Genomic DNA, 23,474 nt, shown 5'->3' with positions numbered 1-23,474 from the left:
TTTTGATTTTGAGATATTTATTCCAAGTTGTTTCTTTATTTCTGCCTTTCTTCTTCATTCATAAGTAGGCCTAGCTAAAGGGTGGGCCTGTATATGTGATTGTGCATTGGTTCTACTAAATAAAGTGTCATGTTATAAACACAAATTAACATAAACTGTATCCCAATTATTTCCAACACAGAACGGATTCCAAGTGCCTTCATGTTATTCAATTGAGTTTTATATTACTCCACATAAACCAATATGATACTTCACACAAAACAAAGACATGTGTAAATTATGTATGTTGCTGTTTGACATATTATTGGTAGGCTATATCAGTGGACTTTGATCTATAAAATCAATGTATATACAGAATATGCACAACACATATTGCATTGGATTGTATGGTTAAGAAAGTTATATTAAGCTAACATGGGATTTGAGTAAATATGATTCAAAGTTATTCATCCTCGTCGTCACTAGACAGTCACGCTGTCTAGTGCCGAAAGGTTCAAGCGCCGAGCGCCCTCACCCAGACGCCGGATCCAGCGGCTTCTTCTTCAGTTTCAGTGTTATCAGTAGAAAACATTTAGCTCAACTCCAATCCCTTGCTCTTAACCACAGGGGTTTTACTTTACATTGGAACTATTGAAAAAAAATGGATGAATTTATATTAAAATATTCATATATAATAGAAGAGGCACTAAACCTAATAAAAAGAGCTGTGTCCTATATTTGTGACTTGTATAAATACGATCTGGTATTGATTTATTTTGGACTCAATGTGTCGCATTATGGGCTACAGAAATTAAATATGAATTTTCCATTGAAATATTAATATAAATAAGATGTCTTTTTTTCATCCATCAATTATATTTGTGACATCAATAACAATGTATTATTGGTCCTCAGTGAAAGCCCTGTGGTTGGGATCGAGCGCTCGGAGGTGAGCTCTAACTCATTTATTATATCTTATATTTTGTATCTCATAAGACAGCTGATCCATTCAAATTAACTATATTACATGGTCTGGGAGTAGGACTGAATATGTCTGCGGTGTGTAGGCTACTTGAAGAAGGACGCGGGACAGTCCAGCTTCCCTTTCCGCTCTAGGCGTCAACTCTGCTCATTTGGCGCAGTGTTTTTTTCAGCATACGCGGGCCATCAAATCACACTGAGGCGAGAACGCAGCGCCAATATCTGCGGGTAAAGTTTCAAAGTTACCAAACAGTAGGACTAGACATCTTTTCCACCAACGTAAGTCGATTATTGGGACGGTTATAGCATGAAGTGCTAAGTATTTCAGCATGACTGTCTGGTTTAGTGTAGAGGCAAATTAGTTGTCAGAGTTAAACCCGCCGCAAGTGTTGAGGCTTATCGGGTCGCGGTGTGTCTTCGGTGTTTCCATTGAGCTTAACCCCCATTGAAGACCACAACACAGGCCTATTATTGACGATAGGGGACAAGTTAGATTATAGTGGAAAAACCAAACTTTTGGATTGCTCAATTTGTAGAATTTGTGATCCCAACTAATCGAGTTACTGCTATAGATAATATGTAACGTTAGTTCTTAATGAGATGTTACATGGCGAAGAGACATATAGGCCTGAAGCATAACGTTAGCAGATAACGGGAAAGTGTTTAGTTCAGCGTTCAGTTGCAACACATGCCAGTTGCAGGGGCTATTTACGTTGACATGCCACTCGCTGAAACCCATCTAAAAATAAACCTACGGCCACAGATTTAAAATGTCATCGCCAACAGCCTATTGGGGGTAATTTGTAAGATGTATGGCTGTCGAGTCACGACTGCTGGTTCAGCCCCTGCTGACGCTTACCCACCTGCTACAATCACCTGAGGGGAATTGATTGCAGCGCTTGTGTTTGCAAGTACCCCGAATGCCTTTTTTTTGTTGTAGGTTAGGACTTGAGAACCACACAGGCCCCTAGAGCCGCCTCGTCTTGACCTGGGTCTTTTTGACCATGTCTTCCTCATATGCTGCAGCATTTTCAGCACTGTCCCTTAAGCCACAGGAAAATACAAAGCATCCTCCCAGCGCTCCGCCTCCCTCAGACATAGAGGTTAGTGTTGTTAACGGTGCCCCGAACCAGCCCGACCATCCCACTATTCACCCAGCAGCACCTGTGGTAGTTCCCCAAACAACCTCCTCCGAGCTTTTAGGACTTGAGGATGAACAGCAGGAGAGTTCAGAGGATTACTGTGTAGGTAAGTAAGTCGTAAAAAAAAGACCATTTCATTACATTTATTTCGCTTGGGTTCAAAGCGACTTACAGACCAGGTAGAAGAGTGAAGCAATGGTGGGTGGACATTGTGTTGTAGGTGGCTACTACGCTGTGGAAATTGGGGAGATCTTCATCGACCGCTACCAAGTGGTGAGGAAGCTGGGATGGGGTCATTTCTCCACAGTGTGGCTCTGCTGGGACATGGAGTGAGTCAGCCACCCACACAGTTGTATGTTTCCAGTTCACATCATCTTATTAAAGTCGCAATGTGTCGCATTTCAACTAACTCCTAGCCTAAAGTAACCTGAACATATCCGTAGTCGATGTTGATCGATTGTGAGTTCAATAATGTAAGCATTAAAATCACATACACGTACTATAACTGATATATTCTACGAATGACAAAGGCTGGCGAGGCCCGTACCATTCTTTGTTTACAAGAATGTGACTATGAACACTCCTAAAACCCCTCCCTATTTACGGTGGCCAAGCTGGGCTAGGTCGCGTCACACAAGTGCACAGCCAGTTTGAGTGTGCTGAACACGGTTATGGAGTTTTTTTGATTCTATAAATCTCCTGCCTACTTAATCTGAGGTGCTCAATCTAAAGCATTGCGACTTTAATCCCAAAGATACAGTGTGCAGAATTTAGTGGCATCTAGCACAACACAGAAACTAAATATATCAAATAAATATTAATGAGATTATGATTTCATGAAAATTAAAATGATGTTTCAGTTCCATTGGAATGAGCCCTTTATATCTACATAGAGAGAGGGTCCTCTCCCAACGGACCCGCCATAATGCATCGCCATGTCTCTACAGTATCCCAGAACGGACAAATGTCCCTATTGAGAGGAAGGGTTTTTCATTAAAAATCATAAAATGAATTGGAAGCTATGATCTAAGCTTATACTGAAAAAAATACTGGGAAGTTTATAAATCTATCAAGGAACCTCGTCACTCTAAGCTGTAAGTAGAAGGTCATTTTGGACCGGTAGAGGCCACAGCAGGTCGTTGGAAAGGGGAGGTGTGGGGGGAGCATTCAGTTGGTTGCAATATGCAACCTCACTGCTAGATGCCACTAAATCCTACAAAGTGCACCAGTTAATGTGACTCAAAATTGAAGGTGTCATTCTGTAAATGATTTGTGTTTAGGAAGAGCCACTTCGTTGCTCTGAAGGTGGTGAAGAGTGCGACAGTATTCACAGAGACGGCTCTCGATGAGATCAAACTGCTGAAATGTGTCAGTTGGTCTTTTTCTTTCTTGGTTATTCATATCAAATGCAATCAACTACATTTTGCTAAGTTATTTCATTTCTATACATTTTGTATCTGCCATTAGTAAGCTAGATATTGGATGTTTATACCTGTATTGTCTTGCAAAAACATGGTAGGATAAATATTATTAATACATTCTTGTACTATTAATGCAACTTCCACTATTATTTCTAATAATACTTAATAATAATAAACAGAAAAATAGTTAATATAACTATTCATAAAATATATACACAAGTTATAAGTCTAAATAACTAAATATATGTACTATTTTTTGATTACATGCCTGCCAAAATGCAAAATATCAAAAAGCAAAACTTGCAAAGTTCGAAAACAGCTCTTCTAAATAGGACTCCTTAGAAGTTACAGCGACGTTGCAGTATAGAAACAGATAATGTCCAAACAAAGTACCAAGCTCAGAATAAACCTCTGAATCCCTGAGTCTCTTCAGGGGATGTTTATCAACAACAGTGAACATCGGGATGCTGATGACCAATGTCATTATTCACACCATTTGAAAAGTGGTTTACAATTAAGAAGCTGCGATACAGCAGAATGTGGTTAGCGCTGATACAGAGATGTAGACACAGCTGCTGTCCTCGACACATGATCTTAATCTGAGGAACATTATAAAATGACCAGGGGACGATACATTTTAATATGGAACTATTCGATGCGATTCCATTCAATGTTCTAACAATCCAATTATTTTTTCGACATTTAGAACTACATGCCTATTTTAATTTTATATAACTATAACTTGATTCTGATTCTTTAATATAATTAGGCCTACTATCATCATTTTATAACACTACAAATACAATCAGTGCTTCATTAAAGTTCAATCCCCTTTTTAGTCAGAAAACCATATATCTTCTTCTGAATCACTAGCGTTTAGTGATGTTTCGTTACGTTTTCTGTTATTCCTTAAGGTGAGAGACAGCGACCCTAAGGACCCTACAAGAGAGAATGTGGTAAAGCTCATTGATGACTTCAGGGTCACCGGAGTGAACGGACAGCAACGTATCCTATACTGATTGAATATGTTACACATCATGAACATTTCATAGATCCATGATATATTACAGATCACAACTATGTAGAATACTTGTCAGGCTTTTATATCTAACGCTTGTATAGTATCTGCTTCCATTGCTACAATTGTCAGGGGTTGGATATTAGGAACTGTGTGTGTGTGTGTGTGCATACAGTGGAACTATGAAAGTGCTTCCTTGATTTGTTTGGTCGGCCAGACGTGTGCATGGTTCTGGAAGTGCTGGGCCACCAGCTCCTGAAGTGGATCATAAAGTCCAACTACCACGGCCTCCCCCTGCCCTGCGTGAGGAGCATCATCAAACAGGTGCCATGGGCTCTCGTACAAACTGGATTTCAGTGTGAAACTGATCCTGAAAGTGATACTAAGTCCAATTGTCGCTCCTTCAGGTTCTGCAGGGCTTGGATTATTTGCACACAAAATGCAAGATTATCCACACGGACATCAAGCCCGAGAACATCCTTTTGAGGGTGGACGAGGTTTACATTCAGAGACTAGCGGCCAACACCAAACTGTGGCAGCTTCCCAAATCCCCAGCGTCCCCCAGCTGCTCGCGTAAGTGAAGCCTGATCTCTCCTTTAATGACGAATCTGAAGGTGTTTTTCTTTGTAAAATTTGCTGTTTATGCACACTGATGCTGGAAATACTGAAACATAAAAAATAAATGTTCTGGGCTACGGAACGAGGGGACCCAAACGCTTGACACAGTGAGGCGGAGACGGAGTGAAAGTAAGTGGGGTTTATTGGGGCAGGGGTAAATGACATGCCAGGGCTAGGCAAGCAATGGTCAGACAGGCAAGGGTTCGTTCCGGCATGTAGGCAATCAGGCAGACAAGGCCTCGGCGACAGGCGGGTAGTCAGGCAGGCGAGGGTTGAGCGACAAGCGGGTTAATCAGGCAGACATGGGCCCGGCGACAGGCGGGTAGTCAGGCAGGCAAGGGTTCAGCGACAGGCGGGTGTTCAGGGAGGCGAGGGTTCAGCAACAGGTAAGCAGGGTGCAGGTGGAGAGGGAAGAGGGTTACTAGGGGAACAGGGTGAACTAGCAGATCTTGGTAGAGCGCTGGTAGGACCGATACTAACTGAGCAATAGTAAACGACGAACTGGCACCGGCTGAATGGAGATCCCCGGCTGAAGTAGGGAGTAGAGATTGCGGATTGATGGTAGGTGTGTCGGGAGAACGAGGGCCAGTGGCGTCAAGCGACCACTAGATGGAAGTGTTGGACCATTTAGCAGGAGGCGGCGTAACAAAGCCTTCAATATAATATAATATTATATATAAAATTGAATGAGTTTGCATTCTTTTTTGCATTTTTTTGTATTGAGTATATATTTATTTTTTAACATGGCGGCTATGGTGACTCTACTCCCTTACTAGAAAATACCAGCACCAGAGAGAAACAGGTGGGTATTTGATAAAAAACAAAAATCTTTTAGTTTGATTCGGTATGTGAAGGTGTGTCTTGTTAACCACAGTGAATCCCCTTCACAGAGCCTTTTCAACCTGCTGGGGAAGCTCAACGGGGTTTTCCACACATTGGGAACGTGGGTAAGATGTCTTCCAAACAACAGCCTTGTTCCTCCTCAATTCTTAACCCAGTGTGATCTGTCACTCTATTGAGTTCTTGTTTCTGAATTGGCCTAATAAGTAGTCTGGCTATTGCCAGACCAAGCTCAATCGTAGATTGCACGTTGGTCTGGGGAAGCTTCTGTCATTTTCTTCAGCACAAGAGGCGTGATCAACGGGCCAAGTTCAACTGACTCTGTACGCGATTGGTTGCTTGCCGTCGTTTCCCTGTCGTCATTGTGTTAAACCAGCCAATAGCGCGCCAAGGGGAAAAGCCAGCTCGGTAATTGGCCCCCCAAAAACTTATCAGAAGCAGAAAGAAATGCATTGCTCTTCTCCAGACCTTTGTGCAGGGCGAACTCAAATCGCCGGCAGAATGGGCGGGGCTTCCCAGTCTACCAAATAAGGGCATTCCGACCTCAAACTTATCTAAAGTATGATGACACAGTATACATCCATTCATGTGTGGCGACATGATTTCAAATCATGTCGCCACACATGAATGGATGTTAAAAAAAAAATTAAACATCATTGATTTGTTTAATTTTTACACTTTAATTTGTAAAGGTGTTGCGTTAATTAAACAAAACTAGTTTGAGATTGACATCCCCTTGTCTATAATGCCCTATACAGCGGAGACCCCCGCCCCCTCCCGCTGTTTAAAAGTAACTAGTAACTTGTACTTGTACTTTTACTTGAGTAAAATTTCATCCAAGTAATCATACTTTTACTTGAGTAGAATATTTTTGTACTCTTTCCACCTCATACATTTTGCTCAGCCTCTAGTTGTAATAAAGCTATGGCTATAAATTGGAAACCCCGGTTGATAATGTAAAAAATTGCTGAGCGCATAATATAAGAACATTTTGCCTATAATGTTACAATGCATAACATTTTGGTTTGCCTATTATGTTATCAAGCAAGCATGATCTTTTTTCCTTCAGTTATGTAGTAAGCATGATCATTTTCTCCTTATAGTGTGAGCATTTGATTATATTAGAAAATGAGTCAATTTATGGGTTAATTGTTGGAAAGTGTAGTATACTATGCATGCAAATCAATTATTCAATAGATTTGACTGTTATTCAGGTCTCAAATTGCATTGACATTTTTTAAATGAATCCTAACGAATATTGGTTAGTTTAAAATAATAATAACAAACAGCTTCTTTTGAAAGAAAAAAATGTGTGTGTGCGCATGCGTGTGTGCAGTGTTAGTGTGTGTGTGCGGTGTGCGTGCGTGCTGTGTGTGTGTGTGTGAGCTGCAGGCTGCTTGGCACTGGACCAAGTGTGGAGGAGCAACCACTTTGCATGTTTCATTTAGCATTTTGCAGGCTTAAATCCAGCAAACACTGCATAAGACATGGCACATGCAAAGAAAAAGGTTTCCAAAAAAGTGGTGACCTGTTGTGACCTTCCAGCATCCAATTATATTCACACGTATTGAGCAGGCCTTTTTCAAGATCGCATTGACCAATCATTAATCGTTAATATTGTGAGATGCATACATGTCCCATATTCTCTGTGTTGGCGTTCTCTGTGTCACATTGGGCACCGCCGGCTCCCCCGTCTGTTTCTCGGTCCTCAGACGGGCAGGGTCTCCCGGCGCCAGATGAGCAGACTGAGCAGGAAGGAGCACAGGAAGCGTGATGGCGGTGGAAGGGACGGCGGGGGGAGCACAGCGGGCCGTGGTCAAGGATTCAAACGTCACGTGTCGTTTGTTGATGACCTGACGCCGCCCGGCACCCCTAGCCACGACTGCCCTTTGAAGCAGCAGCGACGCCGGCCCGACAAACCCTTCCACAGACGGAGCATGATGCTGTTGGAAGACCTCGACCCGGAACAGAGCTACCCTGACACACTACCCTCTCCCTGCTCTCTAACAGCAGCACGCTCCCCCAAGGCCCGACCCCGATCTCTGTTGCTGCACCAGACTGCAGAGAACCACCAACAGACATCGCTGTCTTCGTCGTTACAAGGTCGGAATGATAGGACAATAATACCGATGTCTATTTTGAGCCACGTGTAGTTTTAAGGCCACTTCCACACTAATACAGGTATATTTGATCAAATAGATTACATATAAATCGATTATATGGCTTATCTTTTACCATAACAGTGTTTTTGTCATTCTTCTTTTTTTTTAAGGCTATTTTGCTGAAAGTTTAATTCAACAAGACTATGTTGTACAGGTGTGGCTGAGGTGGGGCCGGTATCGGACGGAGACACAGTTGACTCTGTAGACGTGCTTGTGAACCTGCTTAAGCCAGAGAACGCTGACAAGATCTTAATCAAGATCGCTGACCTGGGAAACGCCTGCTGGGTGGTGAGTGACAGACAGTCCCAGCCCAAAGTAAAGTAACTGGTTTTGAAACTCTTGTCAGTGTCCCAAAACCTTTTACGTCAACGAAACACAAAAGATAATGTTACATGTTGGCACACTAACGATACTTCTAAACTGGCTCAATCTCAGAAACTCATCAAAAGTTGTTTGTTGCAGTTTAACGGGCCTATGTAAAAGCTTTTCCTCTCAGTGAGGAATAGCTAAATAACAATAACATTGTACAGGGGGATGTGTCTACTTCACACCTTTTGTCTTGTCAGGAAAACGTCAAAAGGTATATAATTATACATGCAAGTTGTGTGATCTGAATCAGATCTTTGGTAGTTTGTACTGGTGGAGTGTAAGCCAGGAGGAAAAGTAGACTTGAGAGATTGAAATGGATTTCATGAAACATTATTTCCAGATTCTTAACGCACACCTTGATAACCCTTAAGAACACAGTTTGAAGTCAATTACGGATTTTCTCTGGTCAGGCCCTTTCCTGTGTGTGGAGCTCAGCTACAGCTAATATTAACAGCTATAAATAGCTAACTAATAATATTTTTTTGGATTGCAGCAGCTCTACCTTGAGCTGTGTGTACACAAAGTGTCCAGGCTTCCCCAACAGGTTCACAGTAAGATACTTAAACTATCTGTTTTTACTTTACTCTAATTGTGGCTTGAAAGGGGGTATAGATACAAAGCACAATAACAAATATTGCTTCTTCTGTTGAATTCAGATAGAAAAACACACATCCTGTCTGCTTGCGTCTGAGATTTAGGATAGGAGGTTTGTTGTTACATGCGCATGCCACACGAGTTGTTGCTAGCAACCATCAGTCCCATTCTGCTTCGCTAGAGCCTCGGTAGGGCTAAAGGAATCCTGACCAGCCCTTATCCTCCTCCTCTCTTCCCTTAGAACAAGCACTTCAGTGAGGACATCCAGACGTGTCAGTACCGCTCGGTGGAGGTGCTGATCGGCGCTGACTACGGCCCTCCCGCCGACATCTGGAGCACCGCCTGCATGGTGAGCCCGGCCCCTCCCACCGGTCTGACGGCCCAGGGGAACCACACGCATATCAAGTCAAGTCCCTTTTAGTTGTGAAGCCCTAAAGTACAGGCTGTCTGAAGGGCCAAGCATCGTGACCATCACGCTTTCTCAAACTTTCTTCTGTAGCGAGACTAAGTGACTTAAAGTGATCTGAATGTAACCTTTATTAATTACCTATTCAAATGGGCATCGCTTCCGTTAGGAACAATGTAATTTGTATTAGATTATGCTATAAAGTCACTCGCTGATTTGATATGGTTCTTGACATTTATATAATAAAGAAATGCCTTAACATGAATAAATTATAAGTAGGTAGAAATCGACAAAACCACAAACTTCAATCTAAATTAAACGCACATCTAAAATTGGGGAACTGCTTGACAGGGGAATCGACGTGATGATTTTCTCTGGCACAACCCAGTGTTCATGATACAGAAAAAAACGTTTTATTTCGCCACATGGGCACAAAAAAGGAATCACACATCTTCACCCCCTATTTGAGAACAACCATTTCATGTTAATTAACACACTCGCACATAAATATTGGGTTGGGAGAGAACAACACCTATTTATTTCCCCTTTTTTTTTCTCCTCTTCCTTTTCTTTCTATTGTGCCTGCAACTACCGCTTTACACATAGACACCATCCACACTCACGCATAACATGTTTATTAGGTGAGTGCTGCATGCAGCGCTCAACTATTGTTCTTCATAAGTTTTATTCTTTCTTTCTTTATTATTCTCCACAAACTTTGGGACCTATCTCCTTCCTCAATTTTTCACCTAGAGACTCCATTCAAATTTTAAAATATCAGAATAGCTTGGAATCGCGCGCTTCCTTTCAGATTTTTTAAACAAATCTACACACTTGTATCTTCAATACTGTCCAAACGGAATTTCAAGAGCGTTTTTTTCAGTTGCGTAAAATAATTTAGGTAACCATAGCAACGCCGGTAAACAAACCCCGCGAAGCACAATCCCTACAGAGGCCATCCGGAGGCGCATTTTGTGAAAGTATCACTCCGCGCCTTGAAGTGGGAAGGGTCAAAGAATACAACTGTATTTTTACTAGTTTGTGTGTGGAGTCATTTTGCCATAATTTTAACAGTTGTATAAAAGCAATAGCACAGTTCACTGAAGCCTAAAATCGGCGAGTGAACTGCTCCATAGGATAAATTGCGGGCGAACCGCTCTATCAGAGCCTTCTCTCTGAGGGACGCTAAAGTGTGTTGCATAGCGACGGTCGATGCATAGCGGCAGCCAGGAGGGACTACTTTTTGGTAGTCTTTGATAAAACGGCTACTTTGACTTTCTTGGTTTCTTTTTAAATGTAGTGTGTCTATGACTTTCGTTTCGCCATAACAGTAACCGTTGTATAAAAGCAATAGATCACTTCAGTCAGTGGTATGTATGAATATGAAGGGGGTCATATTGGGGTCATATGAAGGGGGTCGCCGGCCCTCCGCTGCGCGTCGGGCCGGACAACGCCCCTTAACAGTGGTATAATGAGCACATACCACAGCCTGGCGTGATCTATTGCTTAATTATATTATCACACACACACGCACGCACGCAGTGCAGGGCAATACATTTGACATTTCAGATACAGCACCGCTGAATGCTTTGCGCTTTTCATTCAGCGGTCACTTTATTTGTTTCCAACCATTTACAATTTCTTAAATGATGTGCATGTTTACATTGTTTACTCCATTTAGACTCAAATTCAAAGTTCAAATCCCTTCACTTGATCCCTTCACTTGCCATTTAACATCTCTTTACGTCTTGAAATATCTTTATTAAAACATATTTTCAACCTCACCTCAGAAAACTACAGCACTCACCGCATTTTCTGCAGGAAATGCATTTTCTAGTTTTATTTTTTCTCTCTCTTAAACTCTAAAGCACTTTGAGATTTCTGAATGTAAAGTGCTCTACAAATTAAATATATTAATATTATTTATTATTATAACATGACCAACCCGTTCCTACACCCTAACCGTGACCACTTAATGTGAGGTGATCACAGATCACTCCACCCATTCTTTAATACCATCACGTTTTGTCATTTCTGATGTCGTCCTGTATCGTTTCCCTCTGTCGTCTGTTGTCTGCCTCTCACCTTGTCGCGTTCATGGACATATTGGTCGCGTTGTATGTGTTATGTGTTACACTTTATCGTGGTGCTATAATCCCCCCTCCCCTCATATGGATTCAGGACCTTACACAAAAGATGCGAGTAAGGTCTAAATATGAAAATAGTAAATGCAATGTATATAAATCTGCATACATATTGTGTATGCTATATATGTGTTAATATTACACGGGTCTTTTCAACGTTCCGTTCACTTGCATGGGCACTTCACAACTTCCGGCGGTCAATTATTTTTGGATAATTCATTGGCAACGGATGAATAATGACTGCTGTCAAGGTAAACAAAATGACTTTTTGCCTTTGATAACACTCTGGACATAGTCCGGTAACTTGTCAATGTAATAAGCGGGATATGTATCAACCCAAGCGCTGTCGGTTGCTAAGCGACGACGTCAACGTCTTGGGCAGACTATTTCTCTGCTGATCAACACTATTAATGCTGGTAACAAATACATTGTAAATAAATTGTTTCGTTTTGGCAAGTAGCCGTGTATAATGTAATGTATAGAACTGGGATAATGTATAGAACTTTGCCGGTCATTATCGTAAAATAAGCCCCTTCATGGCGAAGCAAGACACCTCCGCTGCGCATCGGTGTCCTGTTCGCCCTGTCTGGGCTTATTTTCTCGATAATGTTCTATACATTATCCCTTACATATATATATTGCTTCATTAACTACAAAGAAGCCCTCCGAAGAGGGGGGGTTGGTGGCGGGATAAAAAAAAGAGAAAAAAAAAAGAAGATAAAATGAACATACCGTGATTTAATACCGTTACCGTCTATGCCTCAAATCATACCGTGATAAACATTTTAGTCCATACCGTACACCCCTAATTTGAAGGAACTATTTTATGTTAAATTCGAGTTAAGTCAAGCTTTTTGGAGCAAAAACAACAGCTATTTGTTTGCTTGATTAAACTAACGTTAGCTACCGCTTGATATAATTTACAATAATATTGTATTCTTAGGGCCGAGTCAACGCAGAGTACTGCACGAACGTAGACCTTGCATAAAGTCAATCAATTCTAACAACATAGGGCTATTTAGATAGTTTTTGATAATCTGGCCATGGTGTTGTCCTATAATAGGACAACACCATGGCCAGATTATCAAAAATTGGCAATGGGGCCAATAGGTGTATTAGCCTGTATATCTCGAAACAATGATCAGTCCGTTGACCGATCGGTCCCCCCCTGACACTGTCACCTTTTTTCAGTGTTTAATTTGTAAAGTGGGAGGTCCCGGAACGCAGAGGGGGGGGGGTGGATCCGGCGACTTAGTACGGGGGTTATACACTGCCTACTAGGGTTGTGCCGATGGACGATGTCATCGTCCGTCGTGATGGCTGACTGACGAAAACATCTGTTTTAATGTGTGTATGTTCAATTAAATGGTTTATATCTTCAACAAATTCTGTTGCAAAGAGGAGGCGCGGGATCAATATCCTAATTAAAAAGAGTTAGTCGGCCAACGCTGACACATTTTGCAGATTGTAAATTGACATCAGATATTGTAAACGTTCACAATCCTGCTGTCATATTTAATTTATCAAAATTTCGATTAACTTGTACATGGCGCACACACATGTGGTCATGCATGGTAACGTTTTTTCCTCTCTGCTTGCTCATCAGATGCGGCAAATTTCAGAAGTGTCGGGCATGGTTTGTTGGCCCGCAGCTTTTCAGTGCGTCAACAGATCTCTGACACTTTCAAATGACATTAAATAATAATAAATAACATGAAATTCTTGGGATTTGTTCTGTAAATTAATATATGCGTATTATTATCTTCTTTTAAACATGTTTTTATTTGCCCAAATAAGTACCGGAACACAGGGAGGCCAAAATTAGGAGGGGCCGGATCTTGTTCCGGCAGGATCCGGCTCATATTAACCACTGCTTTTTTTACTTTGAGGAGTTTGCAGGTCTGCTGTAAACCTCATAACAACTATCAAACCTTGATCGAGCAACTTTCCCTAACCTGTACCTCTTGCAAGTTCAACTCGTATGAAAGACAAGGATAGCGTTTAATTAGTGAAGGAGATCAGATCATTGTTGGTTCTCTGGACTGGTCTGATCTTGCCTGGATCTCTCCAGTCCCAGCAGGATCACGTTGATCCGTTGATGTTTGTCTGAGACGTGTTAACCGGCCAAACCCAACTGCAGTCGCAGTATTTACCTTACTTAAACTTGTTTTTTGTAGATCTGTGGGCCTTGAAGCATGGCCTAAACTGCCAATCTGCTTTTAATGCTAAGGCGGGGAGACGCCTAGGAGTTGAAAGAGCAATGACCAGAAGATAATATTCTCAAAGAGAACTAAAAGAGGATGAGACTTTTATAGAGTTTTTAGCGTCTTACTAACTGGACATATTAACTGGACTATACTCCTTTTCTGGATAGCCTAAGATAATAATGAATTGACCTGTCAAACATTAAACCATATGAGGTAAAAGGCAAAGATTTTTGATAAAAGAAATCGATGTGTCACACAATCAAGTGTGTGTGTGTGTGTGTGTGTGTCTTCTGATTGACAGGCCTTTGAGCTGGCCACGGGAGAGTATCTGTTCGAGCCTCAAGCAGCTGATGCCTTCTCACGAGATGAAGGTGTGTGTGTTTGGATGTGGGGGGGGGGGGGTTACTCTTCATTTCGAGGTTTTCTCAGCTGCTGCTCCCATGATATTTACTCATTATTTACTATTGAGTCATGCAGTAGACGCTCTTATCCAAAGCGTAGATTATCAAATACAAGGAATTTGTTTAGTCTCGGTGGTTCATCACAATAAACATGTGAATTAAGTGAATGTGGTTAAATGGACTGCATTTATACAGCCTTTTACCCAAAGCGCTTTACAATATTGCCTAAAATTCACCCATTCATGCACACGTTCACACACCGACAGCGGCGTCAGCCATGCAAGGCGACAGCCAGCTCGTCGGGAGCAGTTGGGGTTAGGTGCCTTGGTCAGGGAAACATCGACACTCTTTTGACTAAATAGCGAACTAGCAACCTTACGGTCACCACTCAACCCGCTCTACCTCCTGAGCTACTGCCGCTCAGTAGCAGCACATGATTAAGTCATCACATGATTATGGGAATGTTATTAAGTTAATGTGATTAAGTTAATGTAACAGCCCCACAACGCTCACAGACCCTGATTGCATGTCCCCAGATCACATCGCCCACATCATGGAGCTGCTCGGACCACTTCCCACACCGTTCGCCCTCTCGGGGACCAGGTCCAAGCACTACTTCAACCGTAAAGGTGATTTTGTAAATAATAACAAGTCATTCACAAGAAGTTCTTCCACATAGTATCCTGCATTACCTTTACGAAGCGTAAGTAATATTGATCCCTTTGAAAATTCCTTTGATATTTTCATAACAATCCCTTAATTGTACACATTTTTATTGCCTTCAATTATTTATTAATCATTAGGTGAGTGCTGCATTCAGCAGCATTTTCTAGCAGTGTTGCCAGATTGGGCGGTGAGGCTAGACATGAGGGCATTTAGCAGTGTTGCCAGATTGGTTTTCCGCCCAATTGGGCTACTTTTAAAGGGGACCACCAGGTGTGAGTTTGATTAGCTTTTACAAGCCGTTTAAAAAATAAGCCCCTTCTGACGTCACTAGTGGTCGTGTCCACCTAGATCTGTGCTGGATAGGTCAGTCCACCAGCCTACCCAGTGGACTGAAGTAAATGTTGCTCATCTATCCAGCACAGATCTAGGTGGACACACCAACTAGTGATGTCAGAAGGGGCAACTTGTACCGGCTTGTAACGCTAATTACACTCAAACCTGGTGGTATAATATGTCCCCTTTAATCATGTTAGGCTGGAAAAATTATGTTAGGATGCGGGTAATTACAATTTGGGCTGTTTTTTTTTTTAAAACTGCTGGATTATTACTATTACAGCTGGTAACAGCTTTTAGCTTTCTAACCAAAGAGGTAGGCCTATAATATATGCAGCAGTAAACAACACCCTGTTTTACTGAGGCAACAACATCCTTACAGAGACACAAATCGAACCGCGGTGCAATACTGGAATAGAACAAAGCCATACAAATCCGATAAACATAGTAGCAGGAAATAATAACAGCAATGATGCCACAGCAGCACAATCATAAATACATATTCTTATTCTTAAGAAGTTTTTCTTCCTTGTTTTGCTGACAGAGAACTCCTTAATGAGGCTGGTCAAATACAATTTGCGCAGAATATTGCTCTCAATGGACAGATTAGAGAAAAGAGATCCAGTCTGTTTTGGCCCATCACTGATCTCAGTCTATCTCAAAATAGCGGCAATTTTAAAATGAGCGCTCCCCGCCGGCTCTCTGATTATGGCACTCCCACAGTCGAAGAGCCATATCCACTAATGGAAATCCTGTACTTCTCGCTTTTTCGACATTTTGGAGCTATGCTGTCCGGTAAACGTGACATAGTAACAAAATTGTCTTTAAGAACTGGCCACATCACAAATCTACCCAATCAGCTGCTTCATTTTTTATTGTTTCCTGTTATGGGCCAAAATAAATTATTTATTTATTTGCAAATAAATTATTTTATATCCTTGCAGATATGGTCCCCAAGGCTGCAGCCTAGTCTAGCCTGTGCTGTGATCTTCGTCTGGTTTCATTGTGAATGTTTGTGCAGGTTTTTATCAGGTTCTTCAGGTTTGTGCTCACTATCGGCCTTTTAGATGCCTACTATTATGCCTACATAATTTCAACCTCACTATACAACACATTTTTCTAGTTTGTATTACTCTTGTCGATGTCAATCGACCCATTGCTTTTAATTCAATTGTCATTATTAGGGGTCCGAGCAGCGAAGCTGCTTGGACCCCTAACTTTTACAGAATTTTTTTCTCAAATTCTGTAAAAGTCATACTGCAGCTGTCACACCAAATTTGTACCGGGTGCCAAATTTGTACCGCCTACTTAATCTGTTGTCCGTTGCCAGGCAACGGACAACAGATTACGTAAGGGGTTGTCCGTTGCCAGGCAGGTTTCAAAAAACAATCGCGCTCATGTTGCCAAAGACGAAATAATATAACACAGATAACGGATCGCTAGATAACCCTTGTTTTTACTTTATATTTGTATTGTATTTAATTGTTTAATTGAATTTAGCTAGTAAACTGAGTGTTTAAAGCAGGTTTCAAAAAAATTTGCGCTCATGTTGCCAAAGACGAAATAACATAATACAGATAACGGATCGCTAGATAACACTTGTTTTTACTTTACATTTGTATTGCATTTAATTGTTTAATCGAATTTAGCTAGTAAACTGAGTTCTTAAGGTGTATCATAGTCTAGCTTGTGTTGATTTAATTTCCTTAATTTAATTTAGATAATAGATTATAGGTAATAGATAGATAGATAGATAATAGATAGATAGATGGGTAGATAGGTGAGCAGGCATTTACTAACTGGTAAGTGTTTTTTATTATTATTATTCACGTTATCCCCATAACATTTAGCTATTACTGTTTAGGGAAATAGATAAATACAATACAATACAATAAATATATAAAGTTAGGAACGCTAATAAATGTAATTTGTAAAATAAGTGTTATCCGTCTCGTCGCGCTCAATGAACGAGTTTGCGAATGTTCTTGAACCTTCCCACGTCATTCGACGCGATCGTCCGTTGCCAGGCAACGTTCGACGCGATCGTCTGTTGACAGGCAGGTTTGGAATGGATTACGTATGGATTACGTAGGCGGTACAAATTTGGCACCCGGTACTAATTTGGTGTGACACAGATACGGAAGAGGATTAGGGCCACACATGTAAAAAAAAATTAAATTCTGACTTTATTCTCAGAATTCTGAGAAAGAAAGTCAGAATTCTGACTTTTTTCTCAGAATTCTGAGAGATAAAGTCTGAATTTTGACATTAATCTCAGAATTCTGAGAAAAAAGTCAGAATTCTGACTTTAAAGTCGGAACTACGGGTATCTGTAAGGACCAACCTCCGTGGGAGAGACACTTTGCTTTATGCAGTAGGAGGAAACCTATGGAAAGCCAAGAAGGCCACAATCCGGCCCTAGAATGGCGCGGTAAAAGTGCACGTCCCATAGCCAACTCACCAAGCTCACCAAGTCCAGTATTCAGTATTCAAAGCATTTATTCACAAATACGTTCTATTTTTTTGACAAGCGGAGCCGACAGTCCTGTGCGAGTATGCAAATTAGCCATGTGCGCCAAATTGCACTGATTGTTGTGCATTGTTGTGGATATGTAGGCTGGTTAGTTGTGGTTGTTTGTGGTCTTAGTGAAACAGCTTTGCCTTGGAGTTGGAGAAATTGGAGTGATTGTGTGAATGTGCGAGAGAGAGCGCACCTGCCGTGGTGATGTTGGGCTTGTTGTGGGCTTATATGTGATCAATGATGTATCTGTCTGATCGTATTAGCTGTAGATGGATGGTTAAATAATGTCACAAGATTGGTCATACTGCAGGCTCTCATTTGCAAATGCACTGATTGTGTGCCCGTCTCCAATATGCTATATACCTGGCATTTATTCAGTTAATGTTCTTCTGAGTGCGCAAGAACGGTGCCAATTATTGTCGTGTTTGCATTGTAATGCACAACTTTGCCCCTCCCTGTTATAAAATAACGTGCATCCCAACAACTTAAGCCAATGCAGGCTCCTATTGCTTTACCAGTGTGTTTAACGTGTGTGTGTGTGTGTGTGTGTGTGTGTGTGTGTGTGTGTGTGTGTGTGTGTGTGTGTGTGTGTGTGTGTGTGTGTGTGTGTGTGTGTGTGTGTGTGTGTGTGTGTGTGTGTGTGTGTGTGTGTGTGTTGTCATGTAGGCTATAGATATGGATTGATTGTCTTGGCTTGCTTGCATCCATGAAATATTGTAATGTTATGGCCTAGCTGGCTACTGCATATCGAGAACAATCTGGGGATGAGGGCATCCCCGAATATTGACGGGTATTTCGCACACTGCCATCTCAATATGACTAATAGCCGCGGCTATTAGTTCCGTACGGATTCCGTACGGAATTCTTGCACTTTTACCGCGCCATTCTAGGGCCGGATTGTGGCCTTCTTGGCTTTCCATAGGTTTCCTCCTAAGGCATAAAGCAAAGTGTCTCTCCCACGGAGGTTGGTCCTTACAGATACCCGTAGTTCTGACTTTAAAGTCAGAATTCTGACTTTTTTCTCAGAATTCTGAGATTAAAGTCAGAATTCTGAGATTAATGTCAGAATTCCAACTTTATTCTCAGAATTCTGAGATTAAAGTCAGAATTCTGACTTTTTTATCAGAATTCTGAGAATAAAGTCAGAATTTTTTTTTTTTTTACATGTGTGGCCCTAATCCTCTTCCGTACACAGCCTATACCGTAATTCGAAAACTCTTGACATTTTCAGGTATGGTTACCAATAACCCCCACTACCCATAAACCCAAATTTGTGGTACTGCACCCAAAGGTGGCGCTATTGTAAAAAATCATGAATTAGTCTTATTTCTCCTCACCAGATTGACCTGGACTCAAAATTCAGATGCATTTATAAAACCCCTAAAAATGTTATCTTTTCCCACAATTTCATATTAAAGATAAACATGATAAAAGATTCACAGGCTACAAAAGTAATAAAAAATTCACCAAAATCGCCACATAAAATCTTTAGACCAAGCATCACAAAAATCATCGAACAGAATTTATTTTATTTTATTCCATTTGAGAATTATTGGCCAATAAAGTTGGAGCATTTAGCCCATTTTTCTTATATGACCATTTTGTTATTGTATAAAAAAAACATACAAATATTATTAGGTGGATACTAATACCCCCCACTACCCATAAACCCTAATTGTGGTACTGCGCCCAAAGGTGGCGCTATTTAAAAAAAATATGAACTAGCCTTATTTCTCCTTACTAGGTTGACCTGGACCCAAAATTCTTTCATCATATTAATCTCTAAAATCAGATGCATCTTTTTCACCCTGGTCTTCTGCTCTAAAAATGTTTACTTTTCCCACAATTTCATAGAAAAGCCAAACGTCCACAGTCTCAACCCATTTTGCCTATATGACCATTTTGTTATTGTATAACTACCATACGGCTATGATTATGTGGATACCATTAACAGTGCACATTTTCAGATCTGTACTCTTTTAAGAAAGCCCTTAATTCTCTTGTGAAATGTGTGCTTGGAGTTTTCTTTAATGTAATTAATTTAATTCCAAAACTTTCCACCTTGAACTGAACTCCGGCGCATTCGGCAATCGACTTGTGTGGGCTTCCTGTAAACACGGACCTAACGGTAATGCTTGTTAAACTGTCTTTTTAAATAAACTCCGGGTTTGCAAACTAAGTTGTTTGTGTTTCTAGTCATGCTACTGCAGAGGTTTGGTGCTATTTTTAGCGATATTAGTGGTTTAAAAATGCCGATTTGGAAGCGAAACTCAATGCCCCAAGCCAATAACATGGACGCCAAACATTGCGCCGGGCAAACTCGAATACTCGATTTTCAATGAAAAAGGCATCTGGAGGGTTTATTTTAAATTTGATATTTTTCTGCCAAAACAATGACCCTGGGTTCAATTTACGCCGGAATTACACTTTAAGGGGAACTCCTTCCTTAACCATTTTCCCTAGATGTTGTGTGCTTATCAATAGACATTTTGACCATGTGAATGAGGCTGCAGTTCAGGTTTATAAGTGGAACATCTTTCTTCAAATATTACAATTATATGTTATATTTATATATCTGCCATTAGTTTGTTCTTGACTTTTAATTTTGCTCGGACCCCGTTAATCACTGCTTGCGGTTATCTTCTTTTATTGTGATTGTTGAAGCAGTTTGTGAACTAAGTATAATAATGAAGTTAGTTTGTTATAAGTGTGGTTGTTACTGTAAGCACATCTACTGTTCTTCATTACTCTTCTGTTTGCCAGTTTTTTGTGCAGGTAACTGCTCCTGCATACTTTCAGCTACAGAAATCATTCAACTTTCAAAACGTCCATCTCTTTAACGACATCTCTTTAACGGCTATCTCTCAGCGTTTTTTAAACGATTACGTTTTTTCTGCATTTTTTTTACAATGTAAGTCAATACATTGTAACTACTGCAGACATTGTAACTTAGTCAGTTTTCAATGGTAACCTTTGTTCAAACCATTTAACAAATCAACACACTTGTATCTTCAATAATCTGATTACCTTTATACTTTTTTCAGAATCACAGTTTATGTTCCATATCGGCTTCGTTTTCAGTTGGTCTCATTGATAAATGCTGAGGTTAGAGCGCAGAGGACACGCAGGTAGTTTTGCCAGATTTGGCGTTATTTCCGAACCGAATTGGACTACTTTATACGACGTTCAGGCATCGCTGACGCTAGCGTTGACGTTAGCGCTGATGTTAGCATGTAGCAACCAAACTCTCGCAGTACGTTAGGCCGAAACGCATTCTAGTTGATGTGTGGACACCATCCACGGGACCACAGTGCACTCTGGACACTTATGGCCCTGCTTATAGGGAAATGAATGCCATCTATATGTAAATATTATATTAATGAATACTAATGTGTACTTTACTTTATCCAATCAATGCAACCAGGCAGCAGCTCACTCGTAATGATCTGTAAATTGTATACTTTTTTGTTATATTGTATTTGTATTGTATAACTCTCCCATCGATTTACTCAGCCATGACTGTCACACTCGTGTATATTTCTTAAAGCTCTGCCGTAGCTCAGGAATTAGCCTCCCAGGATTAATCAAGTGTTTTCCTATTTTAGGACAACTGCGCCGCATCTCCAAGCTGAAGCCGTGGAGCCTGTGTGAGATCCTGCAGGATAAGTTTGAGTGGCGACGGGAGCAGGCGGCCCAGTTCAGCTCCTTCCTGCTCACCATGCTGGAGCCCCAGCCGGGAAAGAGAGCCACGGCTACACAGTGTTTACGACACCCCTGGCTGGTGGCTGTCTCATAGACAGACCAAAACCCCTAGCTTGTACCTCTCACTACACTACACACTTGTTGCATTGTGGTCAAGGGTTGATTACCGCACGGGTGAACCGGGCACATGCCCAGGGGCCCCAAGGGCTCAGGGGGGCCCTAAGCCGCTGAAGTCGCTGTTAGTAACTTTTAATGTTGCATTGTCGAAGCAATCAGTAGAGAAATACAAAAATCCAAGCGAAAACAGCAATAGTAGGTCAATTACTACTGAGTAAAAAAAATAAAGATTACTAGGGGACACTATTTCATTTTGTGATTTTGAGACCGGTCACTCACAGGCCACGAACAAGGCACTGTGATTTAAACATGGAGCAACGGCAAACGGTTGTAACAGTGAACTCTTAAGTGGAACAGCTAAGCAAAGAAAGAAAGAAACAAGAGAAAATGTATTTGCTGTTGACTTTTATTGAGGCCGCCGTGCCTGCGCAGTTCACTTTACTTAGCTGATCCGTCACTTTCTTATTGAACAGCCTCAAGAAAATTATATTTGACTCAAATCGACAAAAATGGCAACCCTTGTAAATCCTGTTTTGTTGAAATAAAGATGCATTTATTTGTATCTTTTTTTTTGGGGGGGGGGGGGGGGGGTATCTCATAATCTGTCTATGATTGTGGTGGAATCATTTATTAACTTTTTATGGCTTCCGCCATATTGCAACTTCCGGCACTTACAAAATATTGGAAGTGCCAGAAGCTCGGGAATAGTTGTTTGCGTAGCGGTGCGTTTTCGCCATCATTTATTTCTCAAAACCTTGCAGTTAATTGCAACTGCGATGCATGAATTATGCTGCTTTATCATCAGCCTGAGGACATGACCCATGACGCTATTTTCGTAATTCACAATAAATCTACTCATTATGATCATTGTGTTTATTTTTTCTCGTGCGTTTTCTTCTGAGAATGAAATAAGTAAGCAATATCTAGAATCATGGAAGTGAAATTACAATAGCTCTGGTACTCCCTAATTGCAAAAATTGGTTATCCCAAATAGACCTTGTTGATCAACACTATAGCCGTGTAGTGAAAATAAAAAGTGTGTGTATGGCTAGAATACAAATTGGAATAGCTCTTTACTAATTTCTGGCCAATCAGGGCATCTCTTTCATGACTTATTTGGGAAAACCATCTGGCCTGGCAATCACATTTCCTGTAAGTAATAATTTACTCCTAAGTACTAATATAGTATTACTGATTACTGACTATTACTATTATAGCTATGCACATAGCCTACTGTTTAAGTATTTATCTGCATATGTGGAGAATAAAGCATATGTCAGCTCAGAGACCTCTCAGAGTCTCCTCACTCGCTGCACGGTCGGAGCCAATAGCTTAAAACGCACGAAGAAGGGATCCGATATGTAGGCCAGAAATCACTTGCCTTTTCACCCTCTTCATGCGACCTGTTCTCAACAAACCGCTTCGCCAATGCTGATTTTGTTTACAAAATGACAGGCCTGATGAGTGACAACAATTAAAATACAGGCCTTTGTAATGTGGGTATCATTCCGATTCATAAAGTAATAACACATGCATTATATAGACTTGAGGGGTCAATTATTTTCATAAATTCGTGTCAAATGTCTTGGTAACATTTTAGAATTCCACAAGTGTGTACCTCAGTAGTGGGTGGAGATATGGAGGAGGTCAAGCTCATCGGGACTGCAGAACCCAGTGATTCTGGTTATCATGTCAGAAGAATGGAGGAGGTGGATAACTTGGAGGAGGAGCATGAAAATAATGAAGGGAGACATGTGGTAAAAGGACATTGCATCTATTTCCAAGATATTATTTTCTTTCCAAAATGAGCAAATGAGCATCACTACTAAAAAGTATTCAATTTATTATAGTTC

The 23,474-nt window shown here is 40.9% G+C and overlaps 1 protein-coding gene across 3 annotated transcripts; it reads left to right on the top strand.

Moving 5' to 3' along the window:
- The first annotated feature begins 1,032 nt into the window (after positions 1–1,032).
- LOC115557309 (SRSF protein kinase 3) lies at positions 1,033–22,486 on the top strand. Of its 3 annotated transcripts, none has more exons than XM_030375036.1 (15): positions 1,038–1,239; positions 1,987–2,208; positions 2,323–2,454; positions 3,383–3,470; positions 4,438–4,528; positions 4,759–4,865; positions 4,949–5,114; positions 5,936–5,961; positions 6,050–6,106; positions 7,712–8,102; positions 8,316–8,449; positions 9,366–9,473; positions 14,183–14,252; positions 14,819–14,911; positions 21,408–22,486. In XM_030375036.1, the coding sequence occupies exons 3-15, from the start codon at positions 2,390–2,392 to the stop codon at positions 21,596–21,598; spliced, it is 1,587 nt and encodes a 528-aa protein (XP_030230896.1). In that variant the 5' UTR covers positions 1,038–1,239; positions 1,987–2,208; positions 2,323–2,389; the 3' UTR covers positions 21,599–22,486. The 3 variants fall into 3 exon arrangements, with proteins under 3 accessions (XP_030230897.1, XP_030230896.1, XP_030230895.1); XM_030375035.1 differs by having other exon boundaries at positions 1,901–2,208; positions 2,323–2,431; XM_030375037.1 differs by lacking the exons at positions 14,183–14,252; positions 14,819–14,911 and having other exon boundaries at positions 1,033–2,208; positions 2,323–2,431.
- The last annotated feature ends 988 nt before the right edge of the window (positions 22,487–23,474 follow it).

This window comes from Gadus morhua, chromosome 13, assembly GCF_902167405.1.
Source record: "Gadus morhua chromosome 13, gadMor3.0, whole genome shotgun sequence".
NCBI lineage: Eukaryota > Metazoa > Chordata > Actinopteri > Gadiformes > Gadidae > Gadus > Gadus morhua.
The sequence above is the reverse complement of the archived record's forward strand: the minus strand, read 5'-3'. Positions and strand labels throughout refer to the sequence as shown.